This window comes from Schistocerca nitens, chromosome 2, assembly GCF_023898315.1.
Source record: "Schistocerca nitens isolate TAMUIC-IGC-003100 chromosome 2, iqSchNite1.1, whole genome shotgun sequence".
Classification (NCBI taxonomy): domain Eukaryota; kingdom Metazoa; phylum Arthropoda; class Insecta; order Orthoptera; family Acrididae; genus Schistocerca; species Schistocerca nitens.
Genome location: NC_064615.1, coordinates 861,289,273 through 861,306,030, shown reverse-complemented (window position 1 = coordinate 861,306,030; position 16,758 = coordinate 861,289,273). Strand labels below are relative to the sequence as shown.

General features: G+C 37.6%; 1 protein-coding gene across 5 annotated transcripts in view; it reads left to right on the top strand.

The window, feature by feature from the left end:
- Positions 1-16,178, top strand: part of LOC126237122 (E3 ubiquitin-protein ligase CHIP-like) — a 92,789-nt gene extending 76,611 nt beyond the window's left edge. For 2 of the 5 annotated variants that reach the window (XM_049946941.1, XM_049946942.1), the window contains exon 4: positions 15,792-16,172. In XM_049946941.1, the coding sequence (XP_049802898.1) occupies positions 15,792-16,049 (258 nt within the window). In that variant the 3' untranslated portion in view covers positions 16,050-16,172. Of the gene's footprint in view, positions 1-2,014; positions 2,211-15,791 lie in introns of those variants that run through there. The other 3 variants (XM_049946944.1, XM_049946940.1, XM_049946943.1) reach the window with 3 other exon arrangements.
- The last annotated feature ends 580 nt before the right edge of the window (positions 16,179-16,758 follow it).

Genomic DNA, 16,758 nt, shown 5'->3' with positions numbered 1-16,758 from the left:
TGTGCCAAATGTATGCTGAGTTATCCTTGTGCCTGTCCTTAAGGTGGTTTGGACTTCCTGCTTCCCATAGATTGACTTACGTGGTGTGTATTCATTATGTTGCCAGGCTATTATAAAGCCACTGTCAGCCCATGAAGTGCCCATGCCAACAGTGTAGTGTAGCAGTGTTGTCACACCAGTGCAGATACTAAAAGGTATTCTGAGTACATACACATTTGGGTTCTTCCTATATACTACAGTGTTGAGTTAAGACTCTTTGGTCAGTGGCTGAGCTCCTATGAAGGGTTTGCCTTTGGTATTTGGAATTCCCTATGAACAATTGTGCGGTGCACACATATTCAAGTTGTATCTCTATATTGCAATAAAATATATTACAACAGCCTAAATCTACATTCTGTGTTTCACTGCAAGGTTTTCCCCCAGGAAAAAACAGTGGTGACCATGCAATGAACAACCGCAGTGTATTTCATCTGACTGTCTTAGTATGACATTGGAGCTGTGTCACAGTTGCTGGCTGTGTGAAGAAATAGTACAAGGAAATCACTCTCATGGTACTTTGTATGATGTTTTTCACCACACGGATCAACCAACTTGCATGAGAAATGCGAAACTGACATACTATGCTGTTGACTGTACAGTGACCTATGTGTGTAAGCAATGAGCAGATGACCTTTGATCTCCATGGTGATTTCAGTGATGAGTTTAATCAAGCTTCCCAACAACAAGACAATGTTCTACAGACTATTTCCCACTTGTGCAACTTTGAATCATCAGGTTTTATGAGTCCACCTCCATTGGGCACTTTCTGGCCCCATCCGTGCGCAGCCAAGCCAGATGGTCCATGTAACAAAATTCTCGGTTTACCATCTGTACCACACATGGTCATAATGATTCCATCTGCCACACGAACCAGCACATCAACAACAAAATTTGTGCTGGATGTATGTGAGAAAAAGGTTTTATCCCAAGCTACCACCATTCCAGCCGGATCACCTAGCAATATGGTTCACAACCGTTGACTTTCTTCTACAGAGACAGCATCTTCAATAACACTTTCAAGTTTGTCACTCAACAGAGAAAAGAGGAGAGAAAACACACATTATGAGTGATGTCATTACAGCACCCCTAGCTAATAGCACCACCAAACAGGTGCTGCTCCACCATCTCATAAAAACGTCAGAGCAATGATTTGATTTGATTTGATTTATTTCGTGTTCCATAGGTCTAACTGTGTTGGATACACAAGGACGTGGAACTAGTCAGTTTTTTACAAATACAATCTGATAATCTTATAGCATATACAGAAATTTGAGTACATAATTATATAAAAATTTATACAGTAAATTCTTTGGGCAGCAATACAGAAAAAGAAAATACATATTTTCTTAGAATCATTAAAACACTACAGAAAACAGATATAGAACACACACAGATACAGAGCTCAGGTTAAATAGCATTCTTAGTGGCATCATGTCAACTTGTATTATATAATATTAAAATATTACAATTTATTTAGTTATATCTAAAAACAAAGATGATGTGACTTACCGAAATGCAATGAAATATGTCTGCTTGTGAGATGTCTGCTTGTGTCTGTTTATGTGTGGATGGATATGTGTGTGTGTGCGAGTGTATACCCGTCCTTTTTTCCCCCTAAGGTAAGTCTTTCCGCTCCCGGGATTGGAATGACTCCTTACCCTCTCCCTTAAAACCCACATCCTTTCGTCTTTCCCTCTCCTTCCCTCTTTCCTGATGAGGCAACAGTTTGTTGCGAAAGCTTGAATTTTGTGTGTGTGTTTGTGTTTGTTTGTGTGTCTATCGACCTGCCAGCACTTTAGTTCGGTAAGTCACATCATCTTTGTTTTTAGATATATTTTTCCCACGTGGAATGTTTCCCTCTATTAAATTTATTTAGTTAAAAATTCATCTAGACTGTAAAGAGCTTTTTCTAACAGAAATATTTTTAGTGCTTTATTAAACTTACTCTTGTTATGAATCTCTGTCTTTATTTCAGGAGGAAGAGCATTGAAGAGTTTTGCTCCAGTGTAGTGGACACACTTTTGCGCCAAGCTCAAATTTCTGAGCTCGCTGTGTATGTCATTCTTTCTCCGTGTGCTATGCTCATGATAACTACTGTTTGGTTGAAATATCTGTATATTTTTACAAACAAAACACATGAGAGAAAAAATATATTGGCAAGTAGTTGTGTATATTTTAAGTTTACGAAAACTATTTCTATACGAGTCTCTTGGTCGCAATCCATAATTCTTAAAGCTCGTTTCTGTGCAATGAACACTTTCCTTGCTAATGGCTGGTTGCCCCAAAAAATAATTCCGTACTCAATGAGAGAATGAAAATAGCCATAGTAAGCTACTTTTGCAGTGTTGGGTTCAACACATATAGTGACAACCCGTAAAGCATAGGTAGAAGAGCTAAGCCTCTTACAGAGATCAATAATATGTGAAGACCAGTTCATTTTCTTGTCAATGTGCACTTCAAGAAATTTTGTTGTTTCCATTATTTCTATTGGTTGATTACCACATGTCACACTTATCTCTCTCTATTTTTCTGATTTTGTACAGAATTGAATAAAGCTGGTCTTACTGGAATTTAATGAGAGACCATTCACCTTGAACCAATTAACCACATCTGAAAGTATGTGATTAATGAGTTCCTCAAGATTGTTGTCTGTTCTTACTGCTCATAAAAATTGTGGTATCATCAGCAAATAATGTAAATTTTCACGGGAGGCTTGTACATGATGGTAGATCATTAATAAAAATCAGGAATAATAGTGGCCCAAGAATTGAGCCCTGAGGCACTCCGCATGTAATGGAACTCCATTAAGAATCTGAGGAAGTGTCACATACTCCACCCGGGGTATTCAAGACAACTTTTTGTTTTCTGTCTTGGAGGTACAACTGTAGCCAATTGCCTGCAACACCACTTATTCCTACTAATTTTGCTTTTTTCAAGAGAATCTGGTGATCAACACAGTCAAGCGCTTTGGATAAATCACAGAAGACACCAAGTGCTAGCATTTTTTCATTAAGGGTTTCTAGGACTTCATTTGCAAGTGCATAGACTGCTTCTTCTGTTGAACGGCCCTTTTGAAAGCCAAATTGGCTCTTGCTGAGAACTCCATTCTTCATGAAATGATCAGTAATTCTTACATGTATTAGCTTTTCTAGAATTTTGGAGAAAGCTGTCAGCAAAGAGATAGGTCGATAGTTAGTTAGTTCAGCTTTATCGCCCTTTTTGTACAGGGGCTTCACAATGGCATACTTAAGTCTACTGGGAAAAACACCTTTCTGAAGGGAAGCATTGAAAATATGACAGAGAATGTCCCTTATCCACACACAAGAATATTTCAATAAATTACTAGATATATTATCAACCCCTACACAGTTCATACTTTTTAGAGACATGATGATTTTTTGAATTTCTTCTACAGTGATAGGATTAAGGTGCATTTCTGAAATTGTTTGAATATACTGCTTGACAAAGAGTTACAGCTTCATCAACATTGGGCTTGCAACCAATCTGTTGAGTTACTGATAGGAAGTGTTTATTGAAAATCTCAGCCACCGTTTTGGGGTTATCTACTAGGGTACCTTCATATCTGATTTTATTAACATCTTCTTTACTTGTTGTATCTCTTCCTGTTTCTTTTTTTACAATGCTCCAAATTGTTTTTATTTTATTATTAGAATTATCTATTTCCTTCTCATAATAAAGGGCTTTTGATTTCCGTATTAATTTCTTCAAACTTTTACAGTACAATCTATAGTGTTCCCATTTTTCTACATCTTTATAGAATCTTATTGCAGCATAAGTTTCCCTTTTGGTTTTACATGACTGTTTTATACCTTTTGTAATCCACGGCTTACTTACAGAATTGGAAGCACTGTTTCTGACCCATTTCTTGGGAAATATTTCTTCAAAAAGAGCACAGAATTCATTTATAAAACAGTTAAATTTAGTATCAATATCATCATGGCTATATACTAAAGACCAATCCATTTGCTGCAGCCTGTGGCTGGAACTTCCTTTTGCCCCTTCATTCAGTACTCTTATGAATTTCCATTGAGGAAATTATTTTTTGAACAGATTAACGTCATAAAGAGTGAGAATTTGTCCATCATGATCTGAAAGCCCACTTATAACCTGCCAGACAGTATAATTCTAATGTCTACTTACATCTAAAAAAATTTTGTCTATCATAGTTTGGCACTCGTATGTAATTCTTGTTGGGAAGTTTATTACTGATGTCAGATTATGTAAGGTCATCACAATCTCAAAGTCAATTTTATTCTTATTTTCTGTCATAAATTTTATATTGAAATCACCTAAAACTAAAATATCCTTTGCTTTTGAAAGTAACCCAGACAGAAGGAGTTCCATTGAATGCACAAAAGTTTTTAGGTCACCTGAAGGATCCCTGTAGCCAACCAACACTATTATTGGATAGAATTTAGTTATTATTTCTGTGGCACATGCCTCAAATTGTTGTTCCACACAATATTTCTTAATATCTATAGCTTTGTATGCTACACTATCCTTAACATAAATTGCTACTCCACCTTTGTCTTTACTTTCCCTACAGTAGTATGTTACTAAGATATAACTTACTATAGATGGCAAGGCACATTTATCAGTAACATGGTGCTCAGTTAAGCACAAAATCTGAGCATTATTTATACTGTTCTTTTCACTAATGTTAGTAAGAAGTTGATCTGTTTTGTTTAAGAGGCCCCTTATATTTTGATGAAAGAAAGAGATGCCTTCCTCTTGCTTTTTCATTCTGTTAGTGCTGTTACCTGACTGAGAATCCATTGGAGTCTGCCTTGAGACAGGAGAGAGGAGACACTTGACACCACCTACTGTTGTCCCTTCTTTTTCTTCAGGCTCACACATAAAAAATCATTGAGATGAGGAGGAGGCTCAGCATTTCTTCTTCCCAACAGCCTTCTATTTGCTGTTGTCGATGGTGATGCTGTTTCTGACACTTCAAATGTTGATTCTGCCACTACTGCTGTGTTTCCTTGTGAACTTGGAGTCTTTTCATTTTTCTTATTTTCGTCTAAAATAATATTTGGATGATGAGGAACTGCAGTTCTTTTGTCGTTGAAATTGATGTCCACTGTTCTTTCTGTTAAAATTTTGTCTTTTTTTATATGTTTTGCTGGTGCTGGTGATGTTTCTAACACTTTTAGCTTTTTTTGAAGTGTTTTCATTATGGAATCAGGCGATGGCGATGCAATTAACATTTTGGTTTTGAATTTATTTTGATGGTTTTTTATTAACTTGGTTATCAGGTTTGCCAGATATTCTTTCCCCAAGCCATTCAGGTGAAGTCCGTGTGGCGTGTGGAATCTGCTTATATCAACGCATTTCACATTTTTAAAATGTCTGCAGATTTTTGCAAACTGATTGTTGGCACTTTTTATTTCCCTGTTAACACATGTGACAGGTGATTTACAAGGGCACACTGGGCAACCGTATGCTGTCTCAGCTTTGAAGGCAAATCCATACATATATCTCCTCATCACTTATACCAGATATTATACTTTGGATATTATTGCTCATCAATCTATAGTCAATGAGAGAAGTGATTGGTTTTGACTGTTCAGGCAGGCAGAAGGCAATGTCGCCAAACGTGGCTTATAGCATTCCGCACCTGGTTTCTACTTGTACACATTATCTAGCAGCAGAAACAAAAGTGTCGATAACATGCTGGTTGTATTTGAACATGCACATTTATTTACAGCTGCTATTTGTTATATATAATCTCAAAAAACTGAAAAGAGCTATCTAATATGCTGAAATATCATAAAGTAATTTGTCAAATTTCACAATATAAATGAAAACTAGTTTCTCAAATTGTTGAACATAATGCAGTTTTTGCTTCCATTGTTGAATATTAGTGATATTAATTAGTTCTACAATGAGTAACTGAATAATTTATCAGTATAGTAACAATTATAATCTGAAGATGGTACTCACAATATGATGATAAATCTATGGCTTGTTCACTCCTTACATTCTTGAGTGTGCTGTAGTTGGGCTAATGGAAAAACGCCACTCTCATTAATGTCAGAATCTGAGTTAAAATAGTCTTCTTCAGCACTGCTCAAGCTACCACTGCTCTCTCCCAGTTGTACAATTAAATTTTCTATGCATTCTTCTGCAATGCCTTCATTTTTGTCTGCCTCTCTAATGACACTTGCAGTACTGTTCACGAGTTTTGTTCACGTCTTGCTTGTCACTTGACTGACAGCTGCTATAATAAGATTTTCAACTTCAGAGATTGTGAATTTTTTATTGTTTGCAGCAATCTAATTTTTTATTTGAACCTGTACCCCTTCAATTGCATTGAAGTGATAATGGTATGGAGGAAGCTAAACAATTTCTTGTCTATGCCTTTTGATAATCTCGTCAATTACATATGTCAGAAATTGTGGTTTCTTTTGTGCCACAATTTTGAGTAATTCTGACAGCTTTGTATTTTCTCTGAAATCCACTTTTTGTCATTTCATCCACTGAATAAGATCTTTTTTCAATGCCAAAGTTGGTGTCCTACTGTGAACAATGGAATGATAAGGGGCATTGTCTGTGATGATCACTGATGCACTTGTCAGATTCATCATAAGTAACGTTTTAAACCACTTTTGAAAAACCAGACTGTTCATCTCTTTGTGGTAATCCCTTGTCTTTTTTGAACGAAACATTAACAAGTAGTTTAGCACAGAACCGTCCAATGTACCTGCAAGGAAAACAATAATTCGCCACCCTTTTCCAACAGGCACTGCCACGGTCCCCTTAGGCATTCTGTCACTCCAACTTCTGCGTAATGAATGGCTAGCATTAACCCAAGCTTCAGCTAGCCATACTATATTTTTGAATCTCAGACCCATGATTCTGCTTAGAAATCTGCACCACCATGCAACTATGTCTGTTCTTTCCATCAATATTTTGGGTCTGTTAAACGCTGAATAGTTGAAGCCTTGTGTTTCAGCACTACATGTAATCAAAATCTGCTTCCTTTAAACAGATCATATTTCTGAAGTGATACAAGTAATTTAGATAGAGCGGGATGTCTCCTTCTCTTACAATGGCCATATATATGACAACAAACAGCATCCTTCTGGAAATCGTCCAAAGCTGTCACTTGTTTCTTCCTCAGCCGCTTCCTTCCTAGTGCGTGCAGCCTTGTTGTGCCACTCTCACACCCCTATTGTTACAACAGTATCCTTGCTTATTCTCGATGCTGCTGAGTGCTCTTAACAACCTGGGAAACAGGAAATAAAGGCTCAACTTTTTCCTTTTCTTTTTTCAAAGCAGTCCCTCAATGAACACATGAATTCGCATGCCTGGCTGTGTAGCACACTTTTCTTCCTCCATTTCCCTTCATGTGTTGGGCTAGCACTACTTGTTGCAGTGGGCATTGTTTAAAAGGAAACAAAATAAAGTAAACACTAACAATAACAACAATGAAATAAACTATGAACTAAACTATTAACACAGATGACGAAACTACAGCACTGGTTGCACATGAGACACTCACTGGTACATTTCTGACACACACGCATCAGGTTTGCAGAGCGGCAATGTGGTTCCTGCTACCGCTCAAGTGCAGTCCGTCATTGACTGGCTACCTGCAGTTGCTAGACAATGGAATGATGCTACTGAGCTGACGGAACCAAAAAGTCATTTCCCAGACTATACCACCACACATTCAGATGGGAATGATTTTGCATGAAAATGTAATGTGAAACACAGATTAGTTCTGGCTGATAAACTTTTTGTGATTCTGCAACAAAACAGTATGCAAATATATTGAACAAAAATAGTCACCACCAGTAAATTGCTGAAGTACTATTCCAGCAGCACCCGTGTGCGGCTGATAAGACGTAAGTGGTTCTGGATTTGCATGGCAGGGACGTCTCTAGCACAATATGCTGCCCCCATGAGTGTACAGAATCATTTTGATTGCACCAGGCTAAGAGCTGATGCAATCCAATTGATTCTGTACACGTATAAGAGTGTCACCACTAGTTCCAATGATGAGGACATTGACCTTTCGCCAACCACAACAAACACACCTCTGCCTAGCGACCACATTCAGTCAACAGGTATGTCAATTCAATCTTGATTGTGTTGGTCCACACTTGCTTCAGCAACAAAGTCCATAATTGCTGTACATGTGCAAACTCCCAAATGTAAGAGGTGATACACGTAGATTGCAGCACACGACACTGCCCATACCTCAAACATGTGGTCCAAACCAGTTTTGCTCAGATCATAAGTGGCATTGGTAGACTATAAGTGCTGGTTCTCTTAACAAATCAATACTTTCTGATTGACACTGGCTCAGAAGCCTGTACCATCCCCAGGAAGGACCTCTCAACACCAGCCATCCAACTGCATGCTACGAACAATTCTTCTATGGAACTGAAACATACACCATAGACTTTGGCCTCCATGAAAAAGTTACATGGTAATATTTGGTCATGAATGTTCATGAACCAATTTTAGGGGTGGATTTCCTCCAACACTTTCATCTTACCCCATATTTAAGATGAGGAACCCATGAAACAGCTGAAAATCTGTATATGGCATCACTGATGGTCTGCCACAATATACACACATATGGTTTCTGAGGACACCAATCCATAAGCACCTTCAACATGCATTATACTTGAGTGACATTCACAATTACTCAGTGACTGTCACAAATCAACACAGACCAACACTTCCACTACAGCTACTCCTTTCGAACTCCACCCTACCTCAGCCAATACCACCTGTATTGAAAAAAGGTGAGAATCACAACACCATGTCTTTATCCTCCCTTTCAGTGAGAAGTGTTCCAAACACGCCCCACTTAGCAACCAGCTATGGCATTGTTGGTCATGTGAAGCTGCAGCCTATGGTGACCTCCTTTCCCCCTCCCCCCTCCCCTTGATTTGACTCTTCTCTAAGTTCTTTGCTAAGTACTTCTGAAATCCCACAGATCTGACTCCCTCAGTCTATTAGGCATCTTCCTTCCCATGCTCCAACCATTGTATTGACAGAAGGGCTTCCCATTGACTCACAGGGTGTATTATCAACAGGCTCTTCTGACAAGTTCCATTATAAGTTATAAAATTCAGGCCATTTACTATTGTTAACATCAGTTACTCTTTCATATAGTTTAACGCTGACTTCAGAAATGTGCTCTCTCGCTTCATCACTATCATTTTAACAGTGCATCTGTCTTTAATGAATTTTGGTGAGGATAACTTAATGTTTCTGTAAACTATTTATAAAACACACTCTGATACTTTTCCACCATTCTGTCTGCAGTTGTTTACTTGTTACTGCCAGCTTTCCCAACATAAACAGTTGCAAGTGACATTTCCTAAACTCATCCAAATTTTATAAAGAAGCTTTTATTTCATTCCTATAGCAGCATCTAATTTAACACACTGTAGTTTTGGAAGAACCCTGGAGATACTAAAAGGTATCAGATAGATTATATAATGGTAAGACAGAGATTTAGGAACCAGGTTTTAAATTGTAAGACATTTCCAGGGGCAGATGTGGACTCTGACCACAATCTATTGGTTATGAACTGTAGATTAAAACTAAAGAAACTGCAAAAAGGTGGGAATTTAAGGAGATGGGACCTGGATAAACTGACTAAACCAGAGGTTTTACAGAGTTTAAGGGAGAGCATAAGGGAACAATTGACAGGAATGGGGGAAAGAAATACAGTAGAAGAAGAATGGGTAGCTTTGAGGGATGAATTGTGAAGAAAGCAGAGGATCAAATAGGTAAAAAGACGAGGGCTAGTAGAAACCCTTGGGTAACAGAAGAAATATTGAATTTAATTGATGAAAGGAGAAAATATAAAAATGCAGTAAATGAAGCAGTCAAAAAGGAATACAAATGTCTCAAAAATGATATCGGCAGGAAGTGCAAAATGGCTAAGCATGGATGGCTAGAGGACAAATGTAAGGATGTAGAGGCTTATCTCACTAGGGGTAAGATAGATACTGCCTACAGGAAAATTAAAGAGACGTTTGGAGAAAGGAGAACCACTTGCATGAATATCAAGAGCTTTGATGGAAACCCAGTTCTGGGCAAAGAAGGGAGGGCAGAAAGGTGGAAGGAGTGTATAGAGGGTCTATACAAGGGCGATGTTCTTGAGGACAATATTATGGAAATGGAAGAGGATGTAGATGAAGATGAAATGGGAGATATAATACTGCGTGAAGAGTTTGACAGACCACTGAAAGACCTAAGCTGAAACAAGGCCCCCGGAGTAGACAACATTCCATTAGAACTATTGACAGTCTTGGGAGAGCCAGTCCTGACAAAACTATACCATCTGGTGAGCAAGATGTATGAGACAGGCGAAATACCCTCAGACTTCAAGAAGAATATAATAATTCCAATCCCAAAGAAAGCAGGTGTTGACAGATGTGAAAATTATCGAACTATCATTTTAATAAGTCACAGCTGCAAAATACTAACACGAATTCTTTACAGACGAATGGAAAAACTGATAGAAGCTGACCTTGGGGAAGATCAGTTTGGATTCCGTAAAAATGTTGGAACACGTGAGGCAATACTGACCCTACGACTTATCTTAGAAGAAAGATTAAGGAAAGGCAAACCTACATATGGAAGGGAAGCAATGGTTGGGAAGGGAGTGAGACAGGGTTGTAGCTTATCCCCGATGCTATTCAATCTGTATATTGAGCAAGCAATAAAGGAAACAAAAGAAAAGTTCGGAGTAGGTATTAAAATCCATGGAGAAGAAATAAAAACTTTAAGGTTCGCCGATGACATTGTAATTATGTCAGAGACAGCAAAGGACTTGGAAGAGCAGTTGAACGGAATGGACAGTGTCTTGAAAGGAGGGTATAAGATGAAAATCAACAAAAGCAAAACGAGGATAATGGAATGTAGTCGAATTAAGTCGGGTGATGCTGATGGAATTAGATTAGCAAATGAGACACTTAAAGAAGTAAAGGAGTTTTGCTATTTGGGGAGAAAAATAACTGATGATGGTTGAAGTAGAGAGGATATAAAATGTAGACTGGCAATGGCAAGGAAAGCGTTTCTGAAGAAGAGAAATTTGTTAACATCGAGTATAGATTTAAATGTCAGGAAGTCGTTTCTGAAAGTATTTGTATGGAGTGTAGCCATGTATGGAAGTGAAACGTGGACGATAAATAGTTTTGACAAGAAGAGAATAGAAGCTTTCGAAATGTGGTGCTACAGAAGAATGCTGAAGATTTGATGGGTAGATCACATAACTAATGAGGAGGTATTGAATAGAATTGGGGAGAAGAGAAGCTTGTGGTACAACTTGACTAGAAGAAGGGATCGGTTGGTAGGACATGTTCTGAGACATCGAGGGATCACCAATTTAGTATTGGAGGCCAGCGTGGAGGGTAAAAATCGTAGAGGGAGACCAAGAGATGAATACACTAAGCAGATTCAGAAGGATGTGGGCTGCAGTAGGTACTGGGAGATGAAGAAGCTTGCACAGGATAGAGTAGCATGGAGAGCTGCATCAAACCAGTCTCAGGACTGAACACCACAACAACAACAACAACAGTTTTGTTCCATATTTAAATGATCTTCAGCTCGATTAGTATTGGAGCAATAAGCAGAATTTGTCAATTTCAATACAACAGATGAACAGACTTCCCACATCATCTTAATACATCCCTACCCCATCCCCCCTTGCCCATTAGAGCATCTACAAGCTCCACTATATCTAAGACTTCACTCTCTTCCTCTCCCAGAGAAACACCATTTAAACTAACTTAATAACCCACTACTTCTTCTTCTTCTTCCTCTCTCAACTTTGCAACATATTTATTTATCTTATTATCCCTCAGAAAAACACCAGTTACCTTGTTGCCTGTTACGCATTTATACTTCTGCTCGTGTACCTCTATTTTTCTAACTCTTTCATTCCCATTTTCTTCTGATTCACCTTACTCTCCCCAAATCTTGACTGAACAACCTTTGTAAATCCCCTTCCTCCTAATGAAACTCATCGCCAATTGTCTCTTTATTAGTTTGATTTTCTCAGTTATCTTTCAAAATCCTTTCCTAAATCCCTTGGTAATGGCAGTTGTATTTATATGAAATACTTCTACCACTCTGTTATCATTCTCATCACAATTGCAAATTAAACATTCATCTTTATCAGTGGTCCTCACAATAAAATCATCATAAGCTCTCACATTGTGGCTTGCTATGGAGAGATCCTCAGTTTAATTAATCAGTCCTTCTCCCATTATGTCTAAAGGGTTGTTGTAGTTGATAGTGCTCTTGACATGGTCTGCCTCTATCTTCAAACAGTCTACTGCCATTACATTAATATTCTGGTTTCCTTGCATATGCCAACTTCCTTATTATTATTATTGCCTCCCATAGTAAAAATTTTGTCCAGCAGTTCTCTCAGATGCCCTTTTTGGCTGGTCTACATATTTCTAGAACTGGACAATGGAGTTATAAAGGTCCATACACCAAACTCCATCACATTCTTTCAATCAACATCCTCTTTATTGCATCTATATGTGTTAACTCATTGAAAGGCTTCTTTAACTGAGCTTTGCAAACCTCCTTCATGCCTTACTTCTGCTCTCTGTGATGCGGCCCATTCAGAAATTCGCTCTTAATTCTAGTCTGCTCCACTTCAGACCAGCTTTTTCAAAAACTCTGTCTCAGAGTCATCAAAAGTCAACTTTTAATGACTTTTTTTCTTAGTTAAACTCATTGCTCTTTATACACATCTCCAAGAATCAAAACACCGCTGCGCCCATTTAATTTACCTATAAATGTTTCCTCCCTTCTGGGACGATTTGTGCTGCAATTTTTGACGTACACTGGGTTATGACTCGGTAATAAGTTTTGCAGTTAATAACATGGCACTGGGAGCCTCCCAACATTTATGGCTATTTAGCTTCACAGATAAAACATAAAATTGATAAACCTTATACAGCATATTTTATTTATGGCTTCTATATTTCATTTTCTCAACAATGTTAATCTGAGATATGCATCAATACATTCAACAGACTACCATAGGATATGAAATAATCTCTATTATCTCCTCTCTCTGATACCAAATATGGTTCTCTTTCTTGGACCATTTCCAATGTGTTGGTCCACATATTGTCATAGATCAGTAATAGTGCCTAGAAAATATTTGCCTTCACAAACTACAATTACATAGATTTTATTTACTTTTACATCTCTGTCATTGTAATTGGAGAACAAATCATCATATCATGTGATTGTGTGAAACATATCTCCTAAAATCTCATCTGAATTGTGTAAGGGTGTTATAACTTCATGTGTTTATCTGACATGTTCCACACCCAGGAGGATTCCCTCTTTTATGGGTCTATGGAATGAATACTTAATCTAATCTAATCTAATCAGCCAAAGTGTCTTTCTCAACTTTCCTCACTTTTCTGAGAATGTGCTTTTCTAGGGATACATCAGTTTTTGCTTCTGTTTCAAGGTTTTTTCCATTGTCTTCCTTTTTAATTTTTGTTCTTTATCATCTATGATTGTTCTTAAAGCTTCAAGATATCCTTTTCATTTTTCTGAAGTAACTGCATAAGGAAGTTTATTTCTGTTTCATATCTTTTTTTCTTTTTCATCATCAATTATTGGGGAATGAAGATGGTACTTTGAAATGTCACTTGCAGTTCTCAGTTTGAATCCGTAAGTGCTATCACACATTGTGTGATGTTAGCACAACAAACTCCTAATTTGTGAGAAAAGTGATGTAAGTTCAAATAATCTCATAGGCATTAAAAAGTGTTATTCATTGCTCCAGGATCCAATTATGTTTTGTGCAGTTATTGTCTAATAAGTTCTTGTGGAATTTCAAATTAAACTGGTCATATTTTTCAGTTAATGAATTGCATTTATTCTGTTGGTTGACTAATACCAGTGCCAGCCGGTGTGGCCAAGCGGTTCTAGCCGCTACAGTTTGGAACCGCGCGACCGCTACGGTCGCAGGTTCGAATCCTGCCTCGGGCATGGGTGTGTGTGATGTTCTTAGGTTAGTTAGGTTTAAGTAGTTCTAAGTTCTAGGGGACTGATGACCTCAGATGTTAAGTCCCATAGTGCTCAGAGCCATTTGAACCATTTGACTAATACCAGTTCACAGAAACTAAACATTTCACTGTTTCATCCATAATGCACTTGACACAAAGAGTATGTCACAAATACATCTGCTCAGCATTACACCAGAAAACCAACTCTCTTTTCATGTCCCAGCTTCCAAAATGGTTGACTTACTCCTGAGACCATAGGACATATTACATTTTGCCCTACTTATGTCAACCATAAATAGAAAACAATATCTGCAATAATAACAGATTAGATGTTAATGATTTTCACCAACAAATTATATGCTATATATTTGCAAATAATCTGCACATATTTTTTTCCTGTATTTAAGGATAAAAAACTGGGGTGTACAGATTGACTGCAAAAGGTTGGCACTGCACCATCTCCAACAATATATCCTATAATACTATAGCACTGTTTCAGCCTGTCTATGATGCATGTAGCATGTTAGAAATGAAGTAGTAACCATGAGTTAATTTGTTAATTATGGTACAAGTTCTCAGGAAACAAATGGTAATAGCTAGGCATTTTGTGAACAAAAAGTGAAGCATCTGGATGTTGAAAAAAGGCTCTGTGATTATATAGATGAGGAGCAACAATAAGGACGCATAGTGGTTAGTGAGATGTGCCATCTCAAAGCACTAGCTTTTGTCAAAGACCTAGGCTTCACCAGTTTTAAAGTTACCTGGGGTTGGGTATCGAGTTTTTCAATTGAAATGGATTAGGCTGCCAGAGGAAAGCTACTATTGCTCACCGAGCGAGGTGGCGCAGTGGTTAGACACTGGACTCGCATTCGGGAGGACGACGGTTCAATCCCGCGTCCGACCATCCTGATTTAGGTTTTCCGTGATTTCCCTAAATCGCTCCAGGCAAATGCTGGGATGGTTCCTTTCAAAGGGCACGGCCGACTTTCTTCCCCGTCCTTCCCTAATCCGATGAGACCGATGACCTCGCTGTCTGGTCTCCTTCCCCAAACCAACCAACCAACTATTGCTCAAAGGCTTCCAGGTAATTATAAGGAAAAAATAGTGACTTTTCATCTCTAAGTGATAAATTTGCACCATGGACATTCCTATATAATACTGCAAATCAGTAATGTGGATCAAATACCAGTCTATTTTGAGGTGCCACTCAACAACGCCATGAACAGAAAAGGAGAATCCAGCACCATGATATGAACTGGTGGCAAAGAGAAACAAAGGAGTACAGTGATGTGTGTAACTGTTGACAGATGGAAACTATTACCTTATGTGACATTTAAAATGAAAACCATTCCAAAAATATTGGTGAAAGGCATATAGGTGAGGACGAATCTGAAAGGGTGGATGGGCAATGACCTTGTGGTTGACTGGGTGACCCACATTTGGCAATTTCACCCTGGTGCATCACTGAATTTTGTAATATGTTGGTCCTGGACAGTTTCTGTGGACATACAACTGAGGAAGTGAGAGACAAAAAGGGAAAACAGGTTTGGTCATTATACCTGCAGATCTGACATCCATCCTGCAACCACTAGATGTGTGTACAAATTAGCATTCAAATCTGCACTTCAACAAAAATATACTCAATGGATGGCTGATAAAAACTGCAAGTACATACTGAGTGGAAAAATATAGCAGCCATATTTGTTGCAGATTTGTGAGTGGGAGAAATGTGAATGGAACTCCATTCCACTACCACTCATAGAAAAATCCATCAAGAAATGCGGTATCACAAATTCGATGGATGGAACCAAGGATGACGCTCTTTGGGAAAATGTCAGCTACAACAATGATTCTTCCACTAGTGATGACAATAAAGTTGATGATGAACAGAATCATTATGTTAGAATAACTTTCTGTAAATGCAACATGAATTTTCCTGCCAGTGGTGATGGTGAAAGTGATGATTAATTGAATCATTGCGTTAGAGTAATTTTTTTGTAAGTAAAACACAAATTATAGCTAATATTTCTTCTTTGTTACCCCTTTAAAATTAGGGCGCAAGGGTTACTCAGTGGCACAGATTTTTGCATACATATGGTTGCTATGTAGTGACTATTATTTATGAAAATATAGTTCTTCAGTATCTGGATTTAATAGTACAGGTAATTTGAACATAGTAGTTGGTTTGAAACTTGCTCGACAAATATACATTCCATAGTTAATTTCCCTGAGCACATTAACAATGTAAAAATCCAACAGAATTCTGGTGTAATACTGTAACACATCAGGTGTGCTTTGAAATTCTGACTTACAGTGTAATTTAAATATTTCAAGTTTTGATAACCATTCTATTTAGTAAGTTGGGCAAGAAATAAAATGCAGTCTGGATACACCATTTCCTAAGCTTTCTAATGAACTACAGATTTTAAAAAGGTAACTACTGTTAATAAATAAACAAATCCACAAGTTATTTATTTTGTTAAATTATGTTTTATTAACAAACAGTAACAGCTAAGATTTTTTTTATCTTATTCAGAAGTTGTGGATTACAAAAATACTGTATATTGAGTACTATTCATATTTAAATTTCTCTGTAATCTATTAGTTTTGAACATTTGTATATTGCAAGGGTGGTCATAATTATGGTTTGCTAAAAAAATTTCTTTTCTTTGCTAAC